At 39.5% G+C, this 19892-nt stretch overlaps 1 protein-coding gene across 2 annotated transcripts in view; it reads right to left on the bottom strand.

Moving 5' to 3' along the window:
• Positions 1-426: 426 nt before the first annotated feature.
• Positions 427-19892, bottom strand: part of NUCB2 (nucleobindin 2) — a 32132-nt gene continuing 12666 nt past the window's right edge. Inside the window, exons 2-13 of one of the 2 annotated variants that reach the window (XM_033153733.1) lie at positions 18607-18750; positions 17630-17737; positions 15908-16034; positions 12607-12710; positions 9536-9721; positions 7105-7195; positions 5620-5678; positions 4905-4997; positions 4066-4155; positions 2574-2744; positions 1879-1960; positions 427-1132 (exon numbers count right to left, since the gene is read on the bottom strand). In XM_033153733.1, the coding sequence (XP_033009624.1) occupies positions 1008-1132; positions 1879-1960; positions 2574-2744; positions 4066-4155; positions 4905-4997; positions 5620-5678; positions 7105-7195; positions 9536-9721; positions 12607-12710; positions 15908-16034; positions 17630-17737; positions 18607-18750 (1380 nt within the window). In that variant the 3' untranslated portion in view covers positions 427-1007. Of the gene's footprint in view, positions 1133-1870; positions 1961-2573; positions 2745-4065; positions 4156-4904; positions 4998-5619; positions 5679-7104; positions 7196-9535; positions 9722-12606; positions 12711-15907; positions 16035-17629; positions 17738-18606; positions 18751-19892 lie in introns of those variants that run through there. The other variant, XM_033153741.1, reaches the window with a different exon arrangement.

Raw genomic sequence — 19892 nt, 5'->3', positions numbered from 1 at the left:
GACACACTGTATTCGGTTTGCAACAATAACGATAGACAGCTAAATCAATACACTTCAAATTCACTACAGTTGTACCTCGGGTTACGTACTTAATTGGTTACGGGTCGCTGTATGTAACCCCCAAAACGCGCTTTGCGCATAGCGTGCAGAACGCTTCTGCGCATGCGCGGATCGCGTGCGCGGCGGGTTACACTTCCGGGTTACGGGAGTTCGTAACCCAAAAAGTACGCAACCTGAAGCGTACGTAACCCAAGGTACGACTGTATTTCTGTTGAAGGCTTCTAATACTGGCATTCTTAGGCATATTCACTATTGCCCATTACTCCCTGCTGCAATTAGACTTCCATTTTTATGTGCAGAATTTATTGAAATCAGATCACAGGTGGTTTCTATTCATTTGGTCTCAAAGACCAAAGAGATTTTGGGGGGGGGACACCCACCACCCACCCTCATTCACTACACCATCCTAAATTCCTGCTCTCCATTGTTGGCACTTTTAGGAAAATATTGTCATAGACTTGTGTCTTGATCAAGCAAACTTCCACTTTACACCCACCGACAATCAAGACTGTCAGCATCATGAACATTTACCCCCAAAAAAGTAAAAGATTTGTACCTCTTAACTTTTCCCTCATCAGTGAGTCTTCTGGCAGATTATAAAACATATTTAATTTAACCATGAAGTAGGTGGAGATTTTCCAAGGCACAAATGATAGACAGCCACATTACAATGAAGTCAAACAATAATGTTTTCCTGAGGATAAAATCTGGATGATATCCTTAAATCTAGTTACAAAATTAGAATATTTTAATATACCCTTCTCACCTGAAAGATCAGCAGCTTTATAAACCCTGCCTTGTATCATTTGTGCCTTTGAAAGTCTTCATGAATCCAATGATTTGAAATGGGGATTTTAAGCTCAATTCCCAATTTGTTTTTACTTCTCTGACCACATGCCCTCCCACTTCTCTCCCAAATCTATGGTACAAATCTGAGGCACATATGGTTAAGGGTGAGACTGAACATGATCTGATCCAGCAGCTGTTTCTTGTACTGGTATGCTCCCTGGTGGTAAAGGCTGACTGCCTCCCGCAGGATGATTTTGAACATTTCCAACTGGCTGTTGTGCAGCTGTAACACAAAATACGAAAAACAAAGGTTAGTTCTGTTGAACAATTACCTGGTAATCCAAATCTCAGAAAGGGTGGTTTTACATATTATAGCAGACTCAAATTTTACGGGGGGGGGGGGGGGGTTACATTACGGGGTGTTATGCATAAAGCTGAAATCACATATAGTCAAAATGTCCCTAAAGGTTATTGGAGCAGAACACCACATATTTATGGTACTAGATTCCGCGCGCCCCTGGATAAAATCACCTTTCAGAGAACAAATAAGGTGTGCAGTATTTGCTTGTTTGTGTATGTGCAGTAATATTTTATAGCTCCATTTTCAATGGTATCCAGCTGGCTCTCTTTTAAGGAAATGCATCCCCCACCCCAAATACAAAGACACACTTTCCCAAATTATCTCTCTCCCTCTTTCATGTACAGCTGCTAAGAGATATATTTGGAGTTTGTATGAAAGGTGCCCCTATTTCATAGTAAAACATGATAGATTCTTTCATTTGAATTATCTGGCAAGGAAAGTATTTCGGTAGGGGTTCAGTTTCAGGCATCCAAGTGTTCAAACATGTTACATTCCAATCTAATGGGTTGGCAGGCTCCTTCTCTTATCTGCACTAGAATATTAAGTGCCAAGCTATAGGTTTGGTTCTGTATTGCACTGTGGTCATAAATAGTTTTTTCTCACAAGCAATGAACACCATCATCAATAATATGTGTGTGTGAGAGAAAGAGAATAATTAATTTACATACGTGGCTGGAATTTCAGTTCTCCACCTGGTCCTGAAGGAGGATGCCCTTGCTGTAACTTCTTCTGTTCCATCTGTTGGACAGCCTGTGGGGCAGTTACAAATGTATGTGGAATGAAATGGAAAACAGGTAATCCAAGGTGTATCGGGGTGTTAATTTCATGCAATAAAGCTATACATATGTTCATATATCTCAATATGAACATCCATACAGTTCTTGTGTATCACAGTAAAGTTTGCAACAAAATGCCTTATTAAATAAACTCAGCTTTGCATGGATTTTTCTTTTCTCTGGAACAAAATACAGTCATCCCAAACCCAATAATCTAGTTCATTACCATGCAACATGAAGCAACTTTACAGTTCTTTAACACAGAATATCAACATCACGTTATACTGTTGCTGCTAAAAAAAAAATTGCACCGGCTGCCAATTAGTGACCAAGCTATTTTTAAGGTGCTGCTATTGGTACAGGTACTGGTGTATAAAGTCCTATGCAGCTTAGGACCACAGTACCTAAAAGATCACTCCAACATTTCGAGGTCTGGTGTGTCTGAGCAGCAGACCCAGCTAACATGCATTCCTAAGACAGTATATTTCAGAACAAGAAATGATAATTTGTTCTGTTCTTAGTAAACAATAAATACAATGAATTCCGTTTCTATAACCAAAGGAAATTTGCAGCTATTCAGCTGGTACCTGCTGGAGTTCTTGTCTCTGAGCTTGAAGGTGGTCATGTTGCCTCTGTAGTTCTTCTTTCCTTTTCTGAAGTTCTAGAGCTTGCTTGTTCAGTTCATCTTCTTGCTGGGAAATGTGACTTTCAAATTCCTTCAGATCCTCTTCAGTGAAGAGCTGTTGTTGGTCCAGGGTCTTAAAAACAACAAGAATAAAACAAACCCCTCAAAGAAGGTTCAATGTTGAAAAAATTAAGAAGCAATTCATAAATTATTCTATAGACCCACCTTTTGAAATATGCGTGCAAGATACAATATTTTTGATGATGATCCGAAGTTTTGATAAAGAGAAACATTTTACACTAGCTAAATTCTTACCAGAATGGGGAAAAATAGCAAGGTTCCTCAAGAGTGCCCCACCTTTTTCTAACAAGTTCCTGATCTTTGTCCATGCACAATTCACACACCTTGACAGGAACTTGACTTTGAAAAGACCAATGGCAGTCACCCTGCCCATTGGACTGATAAGGAAAATCATCAGCCTGCAGCATTACATAGCTTTTCCCCACAAGAGGGTCCACACAGGACCTCCTGCCAGAAGACACTCTCCACGAGAATCTTCCGTATAGGAAGATCTGTGCTTAAAGATCAGACTTTCAAGAAGTGATCATTTGCTCAACAGTACACACACAATTGCAGGAGCAGTGTGCCCACAATTTTTGGTGCTGTATGTTTTCCTCTGCTCCTCCCCACCCCCACCCCCCACCTTCCTACATACACAAGCTTTGGTCCAGAAAGTCCCTCCCCCACTTGGTTTTAATCTATTTATGTGGGGGGGGGGGTTGGTTGGTTGGTTGGTGGTGTGTTTTGTTTTGGGTTGCCTTGGGCAAGATAAAGCAACTAACAAGTTTAATAAATAATAAGAATGGAAATCTGCTTGTGCATATGGATTGTATTTGTGGTAACAGAGCAATTATCTGCTCTATACTGCTGGGCTTGAATTCCCCCACACTCTTTCTCACTTAATGTGAAGTGCAACAGAATATTGTTTGCGAAAGAGAACTCCCTTTGTGCTTATAGAGAGATTACTGTAAGGAAGACAGCTTCCAAGCATAAATGACAGTGTTACAGCACTTAACAGTTCTCAGTTTCTTTCAGGATCTGGGAAGAAATGGCATAAACCTGACTTTATAAAAAAGATAACACAATTCTTTCTCTATATTTCCAATATAAATCACTGACTGCTCTGTTCAAAGAATACTGCAGTCAAAATTCCTGTACTTATTCTATTTCAAATGCCTGCACAAACATTAAGATTCTCCCATGAAATAGCTTATGCACAGTGTCCTTGGACTCACTGTTCAGATTCTATTTTGATAATGTTGCTAATAATTAAACACAGATAAATACAACAAAGAAAGGGGGAAGAGAATCGAAGGCTTGAGACAAACCAACTACTTGTGGTTTGGGTCAGGATGGTGGTTGCAGCAGGTTCTACTTTAAAATGGCAGGATTACCTCCCAGCTTTCTGGCTCCAAAAACTCTTTTTTCTCTGTAGCTCTCAAGAATTCTTCCAAAGTCACTAACCGGTCCTTGTTGATGTCAACCTTTTGTAAGAGGTACAAGTGGATAAGCACACTTTAGGTCATCAAACTTGCATTTGTATACAACTTTTTAAAAATTAATCAGCATATTTTAATGTTACCGCATTATTCTGAGGGGGAAATGATGACTGAAAACGAAGTCTTCAGTGTGGCCAAATGAATTCCTCTCCTACACACTCACAGCATAATCCAATGCATGTTTACTCAGAAGTAAGTCCCAATGTTCAAAGGGCGTCTCCTAAGTAAGGTCCAAGTAGTTAATTATTCTTGAGAGTATTTCAAAAGCTTGGATTCCTCACTGAAAATACTATAAAATGTTACCAAGCAACTGTGTGTATTTCCTCCCAGCCTAATTTTTTAACGTCTAAGTGTTAGAATGCATTAGTGCCCACCACAAGGAACACTGCCATCCTAGTGATAACATTTTAGAATTGCTTGTCACTGGGACTGTCACCATCCTTATGTGAGAATTTCAGATTTCCACCAGCAGCTGCCTACAACAGACCAGGGATACAGAACAGGGTTTTGCCTACTACAATTATGTACCGTATTTTCTGGCGTAGAAGACGACTGGGCGTATAAGACGACCCCCAACTTTTCCAGTTAAAATATAGAGTTTGAGATATACTCAACTGCAGATTCTCCACCTGGCGTATAAGACGACCCTTGACTTTTGAGAAGATTTTCCGGGATTAAAAAGTAGTCTTATATGCCAGAATATACGGTATAAAAGAGTGCTGTTTTGGCCTCACCTCATTCATGACATGTTCTCTCATTCGTAGCCTCTCTTCTTCCATTTCTACCATGTCATCTTCTTCATTTTTGGGATCATAGACTTTCTCTAGCTAAAACAGAAGCAAATACATCACTGAATTTAAGGAATATGCTTGAAACAGATTATCCATCCCTGTTATTACTTAACTATATAAATATGTTGAACAGAGTTGGCTTCTGTTTTCAAATCAAGAAATTACTGATTTTTATGCCAATATACAATACATAATGGTATATAATCAGTTTGAATTGAATTGAAGTCTTTTGGCTTATCCTCTTCAGACTGGATCAGTCAATTTTCCAAATTTTGAGCTTACCAAGACATTTGGGCATTGGTCCACTCTGTACAGATATGTAAAACCTCCTTGCATTTCTATGCCTAGACACTGAAGTAGGCATGCCAGGTAGATAGTTCCAGCCTGAATATTAAATCAATAGCTAATTTCGTAAAGGGTATCAGTTCCTGGTATGAAGTTTTTATGTTTTGCCCTTGCATCTATAGGTTTTAGCCCTGCTCCAGAATATATTGTTTTTCCTTGAATAATTGACCTGCTTAAAAAAAATTTATATAGCCTTTAACATATCTTTGGTGGATACATAAATATTACCAGTTCTGCCAATTTTATATAGACAGAAGCCCTTAAATAGCAACTAATTGTAAGGAAGAGTTTCCATGTAATGTGCATCACATACCTCTTTAGTAAACAAGGCTTCTAACTCCTGCTCATCCAGAAAATGATCATTATTGACATCTATAAAAAGCATAATGCATATAAATATAGAACACAGAAGCATTAGCACACTCATGCACACCAGGTCTAATTCACTTGTAGCATGCTACAATCCCAACTTGATTAACATCTAACAAAATATTTTAGCACAGGACATTAATTTTTCTATTTAGCTACTGACCAGACTGTTACTGTTGACTATTGGTTTTATGTTCTGTTAGCAAAAAAAACCTAGAGGCATTGACAATTCTGCTCTTCAGGCTTCCACTCTCTTATAATGAAACTGGAAACCAAAACATAGCTCAAAATAAAATCTTAATACATAAATAGCCCTTGAATATATTCAAAATTCATACACTGCCTCTCTTTACCCTTCTCCCCTTGATAAGATCCCACTTAGCCACACCCATATTGAATCATGTTTATCTGTATTAAGTCATGGCAGCTTGACCTTTAATAATTAACTTTTGAAGCAAGGGCCTGTTAAACAAGGGTGTGAACATCCATGACCTTTGTAAGATTTCAGTTCCCAACTGCTGTTTAGAAATTGTTGGTACTATTTAACTTAGAAAGGAATTAACTGTCTGTTTCAGATACTATTCTTTATATGTATCTGCTTCAGATCTGTCCAGCCCTGCACATTTGTCACAACACCATAATGTTGATAAATTCACTTTGCCACACACAGCCATTGTGCAACTCTAGGGTGTAATAGCAGGAATAAACAGAGAACAGAAATGAGGAGGGGTTAACTCTCAGTCCTGATATTTTACAGGTTCTTTAGTCCCAGTGGCTGGAGGGCAGCTGGGACAACCCTGTCCAGACTTACTTCCTAACAATAAAACAGCAAAAGAGGATTTTACTTTGCAGAGCATAGCCTTATAAGCTCTGACCCATTTGTCCAGATCTGAATATAAATTCTTTAGCAGTTTTGGAAATTCTGCTTATTGCAACTTTAAAGAACCTTCAAAAGACTGAGGAATCTGTCCAGTAGGTCATGTATAATTACCAGACTAGTTTTCAAGTCCTTGAAAGGGTGATTGCCATGAGTTTTTAAAAATACAAGGAGGGCTGAAAATGAATCTAAGCTGTATTCCTTCGTCAAAACATTATTATTTTCTTCCTCAGTATGGACTCCAGACTGTTGAGGTAAATAGTGCCAGAATGAAAATAAGTGCAACAAGCCTACCAGTTATGGAAAATGTTGTGTTACAAGGACCTATACACATGTAAATAAACTCCAGTACAAAAGGGACACTCCAGTGTGAAAATGCTGAATTAGAACTCAACTGCCCTGATCTGCATAATGGGATTTTATCCTACTACCGATGTTAATTTACTTAAGATTCTTTGTTGTCACATGATGAAGGTATTGCTCAAGAGAAGGAAATCCCAAGAGTATCACTCAAGTTGCTTAATTTTTACAGGGGAAAAATATGCTCCTTACCATGCAACTTGAAAAAAGTCTTTGGGTCGAAATCATTGGGGTCCAGTCCATCTGCCTCCTCCCACACCTCTTTCAACTGGTCTTTACTTCCCTGTAAGTTGATCACAAAAAGCAACAATGCAAATGATTAGATAGACATTTCTTGCAACCACATTGTGCCAAATAAATCCATATTACCTTTCTAAGAAAAGCTTCAAAATCTAGTTATTCCCCCTGTTCCCCCCCCACACACACACTGAAAAGCATACATCTATCATCCATTAAGGTCAACATCTTCAGTAGGAATTCCTAAATTGTCAGCAGAGGTGATAACAAAAATGAAACAATACGTTACACATGGTCAAGGACCATTTGGATCATTCTACAATGCCGCTCTTATTGACAAATGGGCATAACATAAGGGAAGGTAGAACTTAGTCAGGTTCCATTCCCCATAGAAGTGGTCATGAAAGCTACAGCTCAAACATGCATTAGAAAAGTTTTCAAAGGAAGCACAGATCTCAGTCCCTTCTCATAAATGTTGATTAAATAAGAAATGGCTTGAAAGGAAGCATATAAAATGATATTTCAGTTCAGTATTGGTCTAAATAATCTTATTAAAACCAACCACAACCAAAGTCCTGCCAGTTCAGACGCCATTGCGGGAGGTCGTGGGCTGCCTCGGCTGCGAGGCGACCCAGTCCGTCCCGGGGGTTGGAGCCCCGCTACCGCAAAGCGGGGCTCCGGTGGGGTGCGGGAAGAGCGTCCCGCACCCTGGGCTCCCCGGCTGTGCCCATTGTGGCTCCGAACCCTTCCCTCGCTCCCCCTGTAAAGGGGGAGTGGGGGTGAAGGGACGACGGAGCCGGGCTATAGGGGACATGCCCCAACCGGGATGTAAATGCGGCGACAAATCCCGTGATGAGCGTCTAAGTTCTACCTGTCTTTAATGGTGTTAAAGAACCCGGTGGTTGTGAGTATTTGATTGACTTTTACATCTTGGGAACGATCCGGGGGGAAGAGGAAAGGAAGCCTGCCTCCCTCCCTTCGGGAAAGAAAGAAAATAACCAGTTTAAGTGACTGCTGCTACAGTAATGGATACAAAGTATTTGAAATTTGAAAACTGAGACTGCTGAGATTTCCCTTTGGGGATTAAGTGGGCAGAAAATATCTCCGTTTAAAGTTTTGGTCTTTACGCTCTGGCTTCAGAAAAATGGCGATGGAAAATTTGGACTGATGTGGGAAACAATTGAAACAAAGGGAGGAAGAGACAGGAACTGAAATTTGACACTCACCCCCTCCCCCAACATGCTGGACTTTGTGTTTGAACTTGTTTTGAACTCTGGATTAACGGATGAAGAAATGCTTACTGTCTTGAGGCTGGAACTGCTTAATCGGAAATTGAAAGTCTTGAGTGGGATAATAAATAAAAAAAATCTACTTTCCACAGAGGAGGCTTTTCAAAAGTTTTACACAATGGAAGGAAACCTTTGCAAAGAGTTAGAAGGGATGCTTGAAGGATGGTCTGAAAAGTCTGGGCGACTCCGGGAAAAAGAACCGTTCTTTGGGGGTGGCAGTCCCGGAACGGTAAAATTTACAATATCCAGACCCCGAGGTGGGAGCTCGGGGGCAAGGGACAAGGAATTAAGATATTTACAAGAAGAAGAAGTATGGTACAAAGAAGCGGAGGAGCCCAGAAAAGAGATGATGTGTATCCTGAAGCTCGATGCAAAGTTTGTTGTGAATGCTGCCTGGATCTGTGGACATCTGGGAAAAGAAGATAACTGGAAGATTGGACCCGGCGAAAGACAGAGAAAGACAATGGACAGAGGGGGTGTGGGGTGAAGTATTTAATGTAAAATTTAAATGGTCTGTTATGGTACCTGAAATCGGAGGGTGAAGGTTGTTAATTGTAAGTTTATCTTGAATAAGTAAGGAGATATTGAGATTGTATGTTAATAGCAGCACGATAAAGGACAGAAGAAATAAGTTTAGATTTTATAAGAATATTTTGTTAAGATTTATGATAGAATATGATGATTAAGATAATTGTGTTATCTTTAATTGAAGTTAAATTCTTTTTTCAGAGAAAAGTTGTTAAGAAAGTAGATTATGGATTTAAAACCGAAGGTGAAAAGGCAGGGGAAGTCAACCGTCAAGATTCGGAAATAGAAATTTTTCTTTATGTATATAAACAAGAAGAAGAATCCTGGCAATATATGTATTTGTATTTGTTCTATATTTGTAGGTGTGGGTTTGGGTGTGTGTTGTGTTATGAAAATGCCAATAAATTCTTCTTAAAAAAAAAAAAAACAAAGTCCTGCCAGTTCAATAACCAAACCAAAATTTAAGTGCATCTATAAAGTATACCCCACTGCTTTTATTTACTCTCTTTTTAATGCATAATTGCCTGGATACACCTTCGCTATATGGTAGACACAAACCGTGTGCTTACAGGATGGTTAACTTTGGGGTGATCACTGTGCTTTTTCTTCAGTTCTTCATACTTAGATTCCTCTTGTCGTCTCTTTTCTTCATCCAGTGTTTTTAAATATTCTCTTCTTTCATGTTCTTTCATCATCTCATATTTCTTAAACTCCTCATGACGAGTCTTGTCATAGTTTTCTAAGTCACTTGTGGCCTACAAATTAAAAATCAATTAGGAATACGGTTTTTTTTTTTGACCACTGCAATATGAAGCACAAAATATTCATTTTATCCAAGCTTTGTGTATGTCCCAGCAGTGGGTCTGAGGTCATGCTGAACAGCTGATATAATTCACACTCTTTCCTTCCAATTTACTTATGAAAGGAAAGCGTTACATGAAGTAGTTTGAAATCTGTCACTAATAATTGAACAGCCACATCAATTTTGATGTAAGCACAACTCAAACAATAAGATATGAAAGACAGAAAATCCAGGGAGTTAAGCAATGGTAAAATTATAAGAAAGGCAGATTCTCAAAGCTGATTCCACAATTTTGTGGGCCCCTTGTACAACAGTCAACTAGTGTGCCCCCAACCCGAAATGTAAAGATATAGCCAAAGAGAAATAAAACTTCAAAGTTATCACTCAGCCTTTGCCCTCTTCCCTTTCCATCTTACCCTGACCACCAGTACCATCGACCAGGCACTGCCTTTAACTGAGGACAGGGAGCTAAGCTGCCCAACACATTCTTTTTTGAAACGAACTGCCACCACTACATCAATGAGGAAGCTATCAGTTTTGTCTTTTTCCCTTGACATTTGAGTGGACACCTGCAAAGCTGGGAGTCTCTGGTGGCTTCCTGGCCATCTAGTGCTCAGGGTTGGACAAGCTGATCCTGACTGGGTGGGTACTATAGCACAACAGAGGTTAAAACCCTTTATTTGAATGAATTTTTGCACTGCTTGAAAAACAACACACTCTCTCAGATAAACTGCTTAAGAACTGTGAAATGCGCCACTTTAATGAGTAGCATACCTTTACTGAATGCCTCTGCTGCATCAAAATTACCTTAAGTGTACAGTACAAAGCACTTCAATATACAATTGCCATCAGCCCCAGCCAACATGGCCAAGAGTCAGGTGTGTTGGGAGTTGAAGTTCAGAACATCTGCTGGGGACCAAGTTGGAAGAAGGCTGGGCAAGGTGCATTTAATTTCACCATACCAGCTCCAGACTGATGTAGCTGAGGAATCAAAAGGTTGGACCCCTCAGGGATCCCATCCCAGAATGCTCTGTTTCAGATCTTACTGTGAGTTATTGTCCATATGGCCATAGCTGGGGGCCCCACCATGGCAGAACCATCCCCACCAGTGGCTCCTGTAACAGTCCATCATCTTAACCCACCCATCCTGCAAGTCATTAACATTGGAGGGATCACTACTGATCCATTATTTCTCCTCCCAACCAATCAACAGGAGGAGGAGGGAGCTGGTAAGCCCAAGGCTTGCTGAGGCTCATTCCTACTTGTTAATGTTGTACAACTAAACTATGGCATAGCATAACCTGAAAATGCAGCTGACTATGCCAGTAGTGCCATTCTGATTATGCTTCTGTCCATTTTTCTACAGTGGTTCTCACAGTCATTCTTCAAGAGCAAACTCAGTCCCATTTCCTCAATTCTCTATTTTCTTAAGGAAAGTGTGCTAAGGAAAGTGTGTCACAAAGTCTCCGGGTGGAAATCTCACTCAGCTATGAACTCACTAGGGGGAGCTAAGAATTCACTATACTCAAGTCTCAGCCTTGCCATCTGCAACTTCATAATAATAATGTGTTACTAGTTATTTTTAAAGGGGTGTTGCTAGCAATTATCAAGATGACTTATTTGCCACACTTTGAACACTCTAAAGTACTATAACATTAATAAGTATTTACAGTGGTACCTCGGGTTACAAACGCTTTGGGTTACAAACACTTTGGGTTACAAACTCGGTTAACCTGGAAGTAGTTCCTCGGGTTGAGAACTTTGCCCCAGGATGAGAACGGAAATTGCGCGCCGTTAGCACAGCAGCAGCAGGAGGCCCTATTAGCGAAAGCGTGCCTCAGGTTAAGAACGGTTTCAGGTTAAGAAAGGAGCTCCAGAACAAATTAAGTTTGTAACCCAAGGTACCACTGTGTCTGTAAGACTTTCCCTCCTCTGACAGTTGTCCTTCCCAATTATTTAGTTAAGCAAAGGGGCCTATTTGGTGTTTTTGTGTCTGCAATACTGTTACCCTCCCCAAGCCACCAGGAGAGGATGGATTGCAAATCTAAACATACTTTTCAATTTCAAAAACAGAGCAACCAACTTTAATTGGCTGACTCATTAGCTCAGGGATGGGGACCCAGTGGTCTCTCCTCCAACTGTTACTCACTGGAGCTGCAGTCCAATAACATCTGGAGAGTTGATCTATGGAGACCAATTTTGATCACGTTAGGAAACACCTGCTTATATTTTGAGACTATTTTGATTCCATCAAGTTTAATGTGGAAAAAAGAGAGAATGAAAAATGCCCTTTTCGAAGATGGTGTTGCAGCTTTTGTTTATTTATTTGCAAGTTTCATTTATTCTTTGCTACTTCAAAAGAACCTATCTTCAGGTTTTGGCAAAATGCAAATCAGTCTAAACCTAAAGCCGTTAACTAGTTAAAGGACAGGTGATTAATCAACGCAAAACTAGTTAAAATACGAATACACTTACATGAAATAACTAAAGGAATCAAAAAAGAAAATTTGCCAGTATTAGCTGGCAAAGGTCAAAAGAGCGTTCAATTTGAAGGCTCTGTAAAAACCTTCAAAGATTGCTTATGTTGGCTTGGGGATGCAAGTCGCATGAGGCAGTATGAGAAAAATGAGCAGACTGTTTTCAAATGCACATAAATGTCTCCTGTGGCACAATATTACATTACGGAGCCAAATGGGATTCTCAGACTATGACTCTTGAGGTAGCTATGAAAGTTATTCAAAATGGAGGCAGGGGGAGGGAGAAAAGGTGGATTCCACCAAAGAAAAATACAGCAGTAGCAGCAAGCAAGCATCTGGAAAATATTTGCTCAACACTTACAGCTTTGATTAGCATGTCTAAATCTTTAGCTTCAAAAGTGTGAGGGTTGTCGTGGTTCAGATGCTCAAATTGTTTGAGAAGGAACTGATGGTCTATGCCAGAATCTAAAAACAACCCGTACAAAGACAGAAATGATTTAACTACATGTATCAATATATATCGGACAACAGGTTAAGTTTCCTGGCACTGCATGAGTGAAGAAACGTATTTTTAAAACACATTTATATGCTGCAGCCCTCAAGAGCATCTCAAGGATGAGTTTTGCCGAAGTAAAATGAATATTGACACTCAAAAGGACACAACTGTCAAACTGTTGAGAGATTGCACTATAATTTTAATAGGCAGAAATTAAAATGCATACTATAGCAGATATACACTACAACTATTCTGCACTTAAACCAGTTCCAATATCCATCATTTCCTCTAACACCAAATGTGGATGGTTAGGTGTTAGTTTGGCAGCTAAGCAGATTGTTCTGGCTATTTCCTGCTAAATGGACTAGGCTTTTTTGTTAAACCATCTTCAAACACTGCTCTGCAGTGTAAGAGAGGAGAGGGGGAATTCACACAAATGAGGAAGGCTGCAGGGGAAGCATGTGGGTAAAAGACAGAGTAATATTGTGTCTGCACCAGCCTTGAAGGCCTTAAATTCTAAATTAATTCAGTTTGAAATCAGCAGGGTGTGAAATGATGGGAGGGGGGAGATCCAATGGCTTTCTGAAATGTGACACAATTCTTACAAATAAAGACATATCTTTCTTTGCATTCAACCCTCATGTTGATCATCATATGCATATACGCATCATATGCACAAATGTATAAAGGTGGGATAATGTCCCAGGTAGTGGATTTCCACTTGCTCATCAAGAATTTCCCTTCCTTTTCTATCCCTGCTGCCCCCATGCAGAGTTTGGGTTATGTAGGGGACAGGGTGGTGGTGGAGAGGAATGGGAAGTCCCACCATGTGTGCAGAAGTCTATTCTACTCAAGAATGGACACAACTGGATGCCCCCACTGTGTATACATCTACAGAGGTGTTTGCATGCTTCCCCCATTGGCATGTTGGATAGCTCAGTCAGTAAAGCAACAGACTCTTAATCTCAGGATTGTGGGTTCAAGCTCCATGTTTGGCAAAATATTCTTGTATTGAAGGAGTTGTACCAGATGACCCTCGTGGTCCCTTCCAGCTCTACAATTCTATGAAATGGCTCTCAGCAAGGAAAGTTTTAAATATCACTAACAGCAGCAACTGCTAACCGGGAAAATTATTATTAATATTCCTCTCACTATCCAAATAATTTTGCTGTTTGAAAGTCTGCTTAAACAGTGAACTTTTCTTTTTTAAAGAAGAAGCAATATTTCATTAAACAAGACCCAGCAAGGTAAGTCCAGCTGTGTGTGGAGTTTAAGAGCAGAAGCACTTCTTTTAAACTCTCCCTTCCACCACCACCCCCATCCCAAACCTTCCTAATGCTTGCTGAGCAGAATTGTGATTTGCTCTGGTGTGCAACAATTCAGATTATCTTTCTGCCATGAACACAGTGAAAGCAGGTCAAGGGGGGGGGTGGAATCTGTAATGGATAATCATGTGAACTGGCCCCAACTGCTTTAGAGAAGAATGAAAACTGTTTCATGAACTAGATAATCTATCTTCATAAAGCCTGGCCTTACACTCTATTCCCCTGGAGCACCATTTACTGCTGATTGAAATGTAAGCATTTCAAATGCTGTAGAGAACAGGCCAGTCATCCATATATCCATATTTCACATTGCAAAACATTTTCTCCTATTTCTACATACTACACCTGAAAAAAAGGACAGCGGCAACAGAAAAATGATTTTGCACAAATTGTATGTGTGTGTTTATTAAGTGTCACTGTTTTGATAAGTATTGCAGCTGCATTATGATAACTATACATGGTACTTTGAAGAATATGTATTTTATCATACTGGAGATAATATCAACTGGTTTTCTGAAATCTATCTTTTCTTTCCTTTAAGATATTGCCATTGAAAGGTGTGATTTTTCTAATCAAGTTTTACTGCAACACATGATACAGCCAGTGGGCCAGATACTGAGCTCTCCTCCCTTTGTGGGTCACTTTGACAGGTAGGCAGCACCATCTACCAGTCAATCAACTGGCGTTACCATGTTGTCAGGCAACTTAATTTCAAAGGAAAGAGTCCTTATTCTTCCTTTGCATCAAAAAGAAAGTGCAGGGTGGCAAGAAAAGGTGCCAATTCAAAAAGGGTTGACTCTTTGAGGCTATGGCAGAATCAGAAGTGCACTTAAGAAAGCAATTCTGATTCTTCTTCCTTTTAGCCACAGCTTTAAGTTTAAAGCTGCAGTAGGAACTTCCCGGTACCCTACATCCAGTACTATTTTTCTAGAAAAAGAGGTGCTGGAACTCACCATAAATGCCTCCCTTGTTCTCTTAGAATGGCAATGGCGCCCACCTGAGAGATACTAGAACTGAGTTCTGGCCACTTCTGGCTGGGAAAAAGCCCTGCCTCCATCATATAGGCAGGCCCAGCAAAGGATGGCATGGTTTGCCCAAAACATCCAATATCCTGGGCCCAGTTGAGCTTGATTAGACCCATAAACCATAAAACAACATTCAACTTCAAAGATAATTCTCACAGTTCTGCTATGCATATTAGAAATACCTGCTAGTCTATGGATTAATTAACATTGTTTCAATGAATTCATTGCAATGCAATCTGAAATTTAAGCATTTTGGAAAAATGATGTTAAGTGCTTAACTTCCACACAAAAATTAGAAACAAGATGCTACTGCATTTTCATAATATCAGTATTACAGGGATAGTATTAACGTATTTTATTTTTGCTCTGTATTCTCATAAGCTTGCAAACTGGCAGCTGTTGAGCTGTATTTTGTTTTCAAAAAAACCTTTCTAAACAGGTGGTCTGATCAGACAGTACTTTGCAGTTCATCAATAGTTTAGTGTTTATATTCCAGTGATGTATGTTGCTAGTCCTCAGTGAGAAAAGTAAAATTTGCAAAGCTCAAGAGAAATTAATGAAGAAGCTACAAAAGTATTTGACAATATCAAAATGGAACTCCTATAGTTGTTTTTTCTTAAACCATTATCCCAAATGTGTGTCTGCTGTTTCCTCAGAACTGGTCTGTCTTGTTCTCCTAGATTTCGAAACAGTAAAGGACTGTGCAATGAGATGAAAGGAAACACCAAAACTCTTACACCATTCTATTTTATATTAATCTCTGCTACTGTTGTAAACAAGAGAGGCAAATGAAACATTTTTGCTTTGTGTTCTTACCTTGAAATGAATCAATCTTGGCTTTAATTAACATCCTTAATCTTGCAACCTCTTGTCTTTTCAGTTCATCCAGCCTTGTTCTCACATGGTGGCTAACTAAATCTAGTTCTTTGCTTAACTTTCCACTCTGTCAATAATGCAAGCAATTGATAAAGGTAGTCAGTTAAGTTTTTTTAGAAGGTAACTATGTTCTACTAGGTTCTCAACAGAGAGAAGATGATGAAGCATTTCACAACTGACATGTTGCAACTGGAAGGACATATTACCTGCTTTTATCATGGAAACAGAACCCAAAGTCTAACATCCACAGGTTCCATATATAACAAATAAATGAGTAAGCCAGTTAAGGATCCAATCCAATTTTTAGTCCAGAGTTGTGTGAGCACTATGTTGCTGACAGAGAGGTCTTATGCTTAGGCGGCCTTCCTTTTTCACTTAGGGGTGGGGGAACACAATGCATGAAGCTGAGATAGATAAGCAGTACTTCCCTTATCTAAAGAAAGGAGGAAGTCCTGCACAGAAACCTCCACACACTGGTGCCTCCACACATTCAAGGAGCAGCTAGATAACACAACCCTGTTTAACACCTGATCCCACTGTGAATGGTTCACTTTGAGAACCATTGCTATCTGCAATTGTTGCTGTTATATTATCATGAAGGAGCTGAAGGATGCTCACAAATTTATCTGGGCAGCCAATTTTCAGAAGGACAGTCCACAGGGCATTATGATTTACAGTGTCAAAGGCCTTAGTCAGGTCAATAAACACCATATACAGGGGTTGGTTTTGCTCTCTGCATTTTTCTGGAAGCTGTCAAGCGGTGAAAATCATGTCCACTGTCCCCCTAGAAGGTCGAAAACCATTTTGGGATTCAGGAAGGGTAGCCTCAGATATTGTTATAGATCCTTGCAATAATTTTGATGGCCACAGCTAATAAAAAGATGCCTCAATCGTTTCCGCAATCCGTTTTATCACCTTTTTTTCAAAGAGACCGATAATTTGGGCATCCCAAAAGTCTGCTGGAATCTTCTCTCTCCCCCAGACTTTTTTTGATGAACTTGTGAAGTTGTTGTCAATTCCACCCACTTTGAAGACCAGCAGGTATTCCATCAGGTCTGCTGGCTTTGAGAACAAACTCCATGTCACCTGTATGGCGTACTGACTCCTATCAGAATATAAGAGGAGCCCAGCTGGAGCAGACCCAAAGGCCCATCTAGCCCAACATCCTGTTCTCACAGTGGCCAGAGAGATGCCTATGAGAAGCCCACAAGCAGAGCTTGAGCACAACAGCACTCTCCCTGCTTGTGATTCCCAGCAGCTAATTCTCAAAGCACACTCCCTCTCTAACACTGGATCCAGTAGTCTTATCCTCCATGAATTAGTCTAGCCTTCTTAAATAAACGACAAACCAGAGTACAGTGGTATCTCAGTTTTCGAACATAATCCGTTCCGGAAGTCCGTTTGAGTTCCAAAACATTCGAAAACAGAAAGCAGAAGCCTCAAAACGCAAGCCTCAATACAGAAAACTCAAAACAGAAGGTGTGTTTCCTGTTCGACTTCTGAGGCGCGTTCAAAAACACAGGCACTTACTTCCAGGTTTTCTGCATTCGAGTTCTGAAATGTTTGACTACAGAGGCGTTCAAAAACTGAGGTACCACTGTGCTCTACTTCTCTCTTAATTTTCTAAACAAGCTGCATGCTTACACAGTTAAAACTACATACCTTTATTGCCTCTATGTCGGCTGTCTGGAGCTTCTCTCTGAAATGTTTGTCTGTCTCCAGGACATCTATCACTTGCCTGAGGTACACATCGTAATAAAGCCCAGTATCCTTCAGGAAAATGAATATCAGTTTAGTAAACGAGGGCCAGGGAAGAAAAGCATTTCTCTTTCTATAGAGATGTTTCAGACTAAATTAGGTGAGATCTTTAGCCCAGCTGTGATTCTAAGACCTAACTATCAGTGTCCATAATGTTTTATCCAGTGGTGAAGATAAAAAAAATCACATGAAGCAGCTATAAATACACATTCTTTGGGGAATTGCAACTTCTGTGGATTTAACTGAGCTCTTTAGAGATGTCGTTTAAAAAGAGAACTCAGTAGTACAGAAGAAAAAGACAACAGAGGTTATAAGGGAATAAATAAGATATATGTGATATTTTCTCTATAGCTTTCCTTCCTCTTTTTTTCTTCTAGCTTTAAGAACCCAGTTGATTTTATGTCTCAAACTAAATGAGATATGGGGAGGTCAGTGACTGGATCCCCATGGTTTCTTTAAGTTAAAATTAGTCAGGTTGAGCCCAAATAATATTTGGTGTCTGGTGTTCCAGTACAGAAATATTAAGTCTCTTTCCAATATCATATGGTTTATCTCTTTTTTAAAATGGAGGATTTCTTTTCTCTGCTGAGAAATTTCCTATTCAAAACACTGGATAAAGTGGTTTGAATACAAACTGCTTTCTCTGAGAGGCAAAATGGTCCGGTTAGTTCATTTCCTCACTCTAATTTTCTTCTTTCTCTCTACAATATTTTCACAAAGCTAACAAAAAGAAGAAGACCAAAATTTAGACCCTGAGTACCACAGATGGCCCTGAACAGTATTAATTCTTTAAATTCAGAAATAATATTCCATCAATTCAGCGGTAATGGTAATATATACTTATGATATTGATGCCATTACAAAGTATTTATTTCACTTACCGGATTATCTATTTTTGCATTCTCTACTTGTTCTTCCGCTTTTACCTTTGTCTTGTCTATGTCTATAGGCACTGCTTCTAGCACAATAGCAACATAGGTCAGGAGCAAAAGACACTGTTGTAAGAAAACAGCTTTCCATCTTATCTGAAATAAAACAGCAAAGGGTCATTCCATGAAAATGAGGAAAAAATTCAAAAAATATATTTTTTAAAAAAATATTTTTTTTACATGTTAAGTTTGTGTACACATATCAAATTGTTTTGGCAACAAAACAAATTATTCCCAGAATGCTTCATTCCAAGATGGCAACCACCTGAATGTAGCACATGTTGCAAATGAATTTGTTTTTGAAGTTAGACATACATTAAAGGTAAGATAAAATCTATTCAAACCATGTAAACAATTATTGTAATATGTATACTGAAAGCTTAAAATGTCATCTTTTGATTGCAAATAGTCTATATTGCTCCAATTACATTTTTCATTGGTATTGATTGATTTTAATTATTGATGATGAAGCTGTAACGTGAGTTACCAAAACAAGTTATTTTTAGAATATCTTCCTGAATTGGAGCTTCAGAATTAAACTTTTCTGCATTTTCCTTCTAGGCAATAGATGCAATGTAATCATGTAAACATTATAATTTTATGTTACAGTTTGTGCCCTACAAACACTATCAAAATGTGTAACGTGAGTTACCGCAATTATGGTAACTCGCGTTACAGTGCTCAATTTTTGCATTCTAATTGCTCTTTTCGGAAAATTACTTTTTGGAAAATTACACCTGTGTGGTACAGGATGAAATTCAAAGTGCTCACTGGAAACAAAACCAAGTAAGCTTGTTTACTTGTTCAATGTGCTATAGTGGGAAGCACCACCCATTGGTTCTTGCTTTTGACAATTCTGATCATTCAAAGGAGACAGTGGTATGTTACATAGATTTCATTTTGCAGAAGATTCGTAAAGAAGTTGACATAATTAATGTATGGTCTGATGGACCGAGCTCACAATTTAAGAACAAATATGTTGTGGCTGCAATTGTTGCTCTTGAAGAAGCACCACAAGAAAATAAGGTGGAACTACTTTGCTACATCGCATGGCAAAGGCCCAATTGATGGCATAGGAGGGACCATTAAGCGTCAAGTTTGGAATGCAGTGAGAGCAAGAAAGCAAATAGTTTTCAACAGTGGTGTAGCAAGCCTCTGCGCTGCTGGGGGCGGCGGCGGTGCAGAGGCACCCCCCTGGGGGAGGGGCATGACGCATGCGTTGTGACGTCACGGCGCAT

The sequence above is a fragment of the Lacerta agilis genome, chromosome 1, assembly GCF_009819535.1.
Source record: "Lacerta agilis isolate rLacAgi1 chromosome 1, rLacAgi1.pri, whole genome shotgun sequence".
Classification (NCBI taxonomy): domain Eukaryota; kingdom Metazoa; phylum Chordata; class Lepidosauria; order Squamata; family Lacertidae; genus Lacerta; species Lacerta agilis.
Note: the sequence above shows the minus strand (reverse complement) of the source record. Positions and strands in the feature narration are given on the sequence as shown.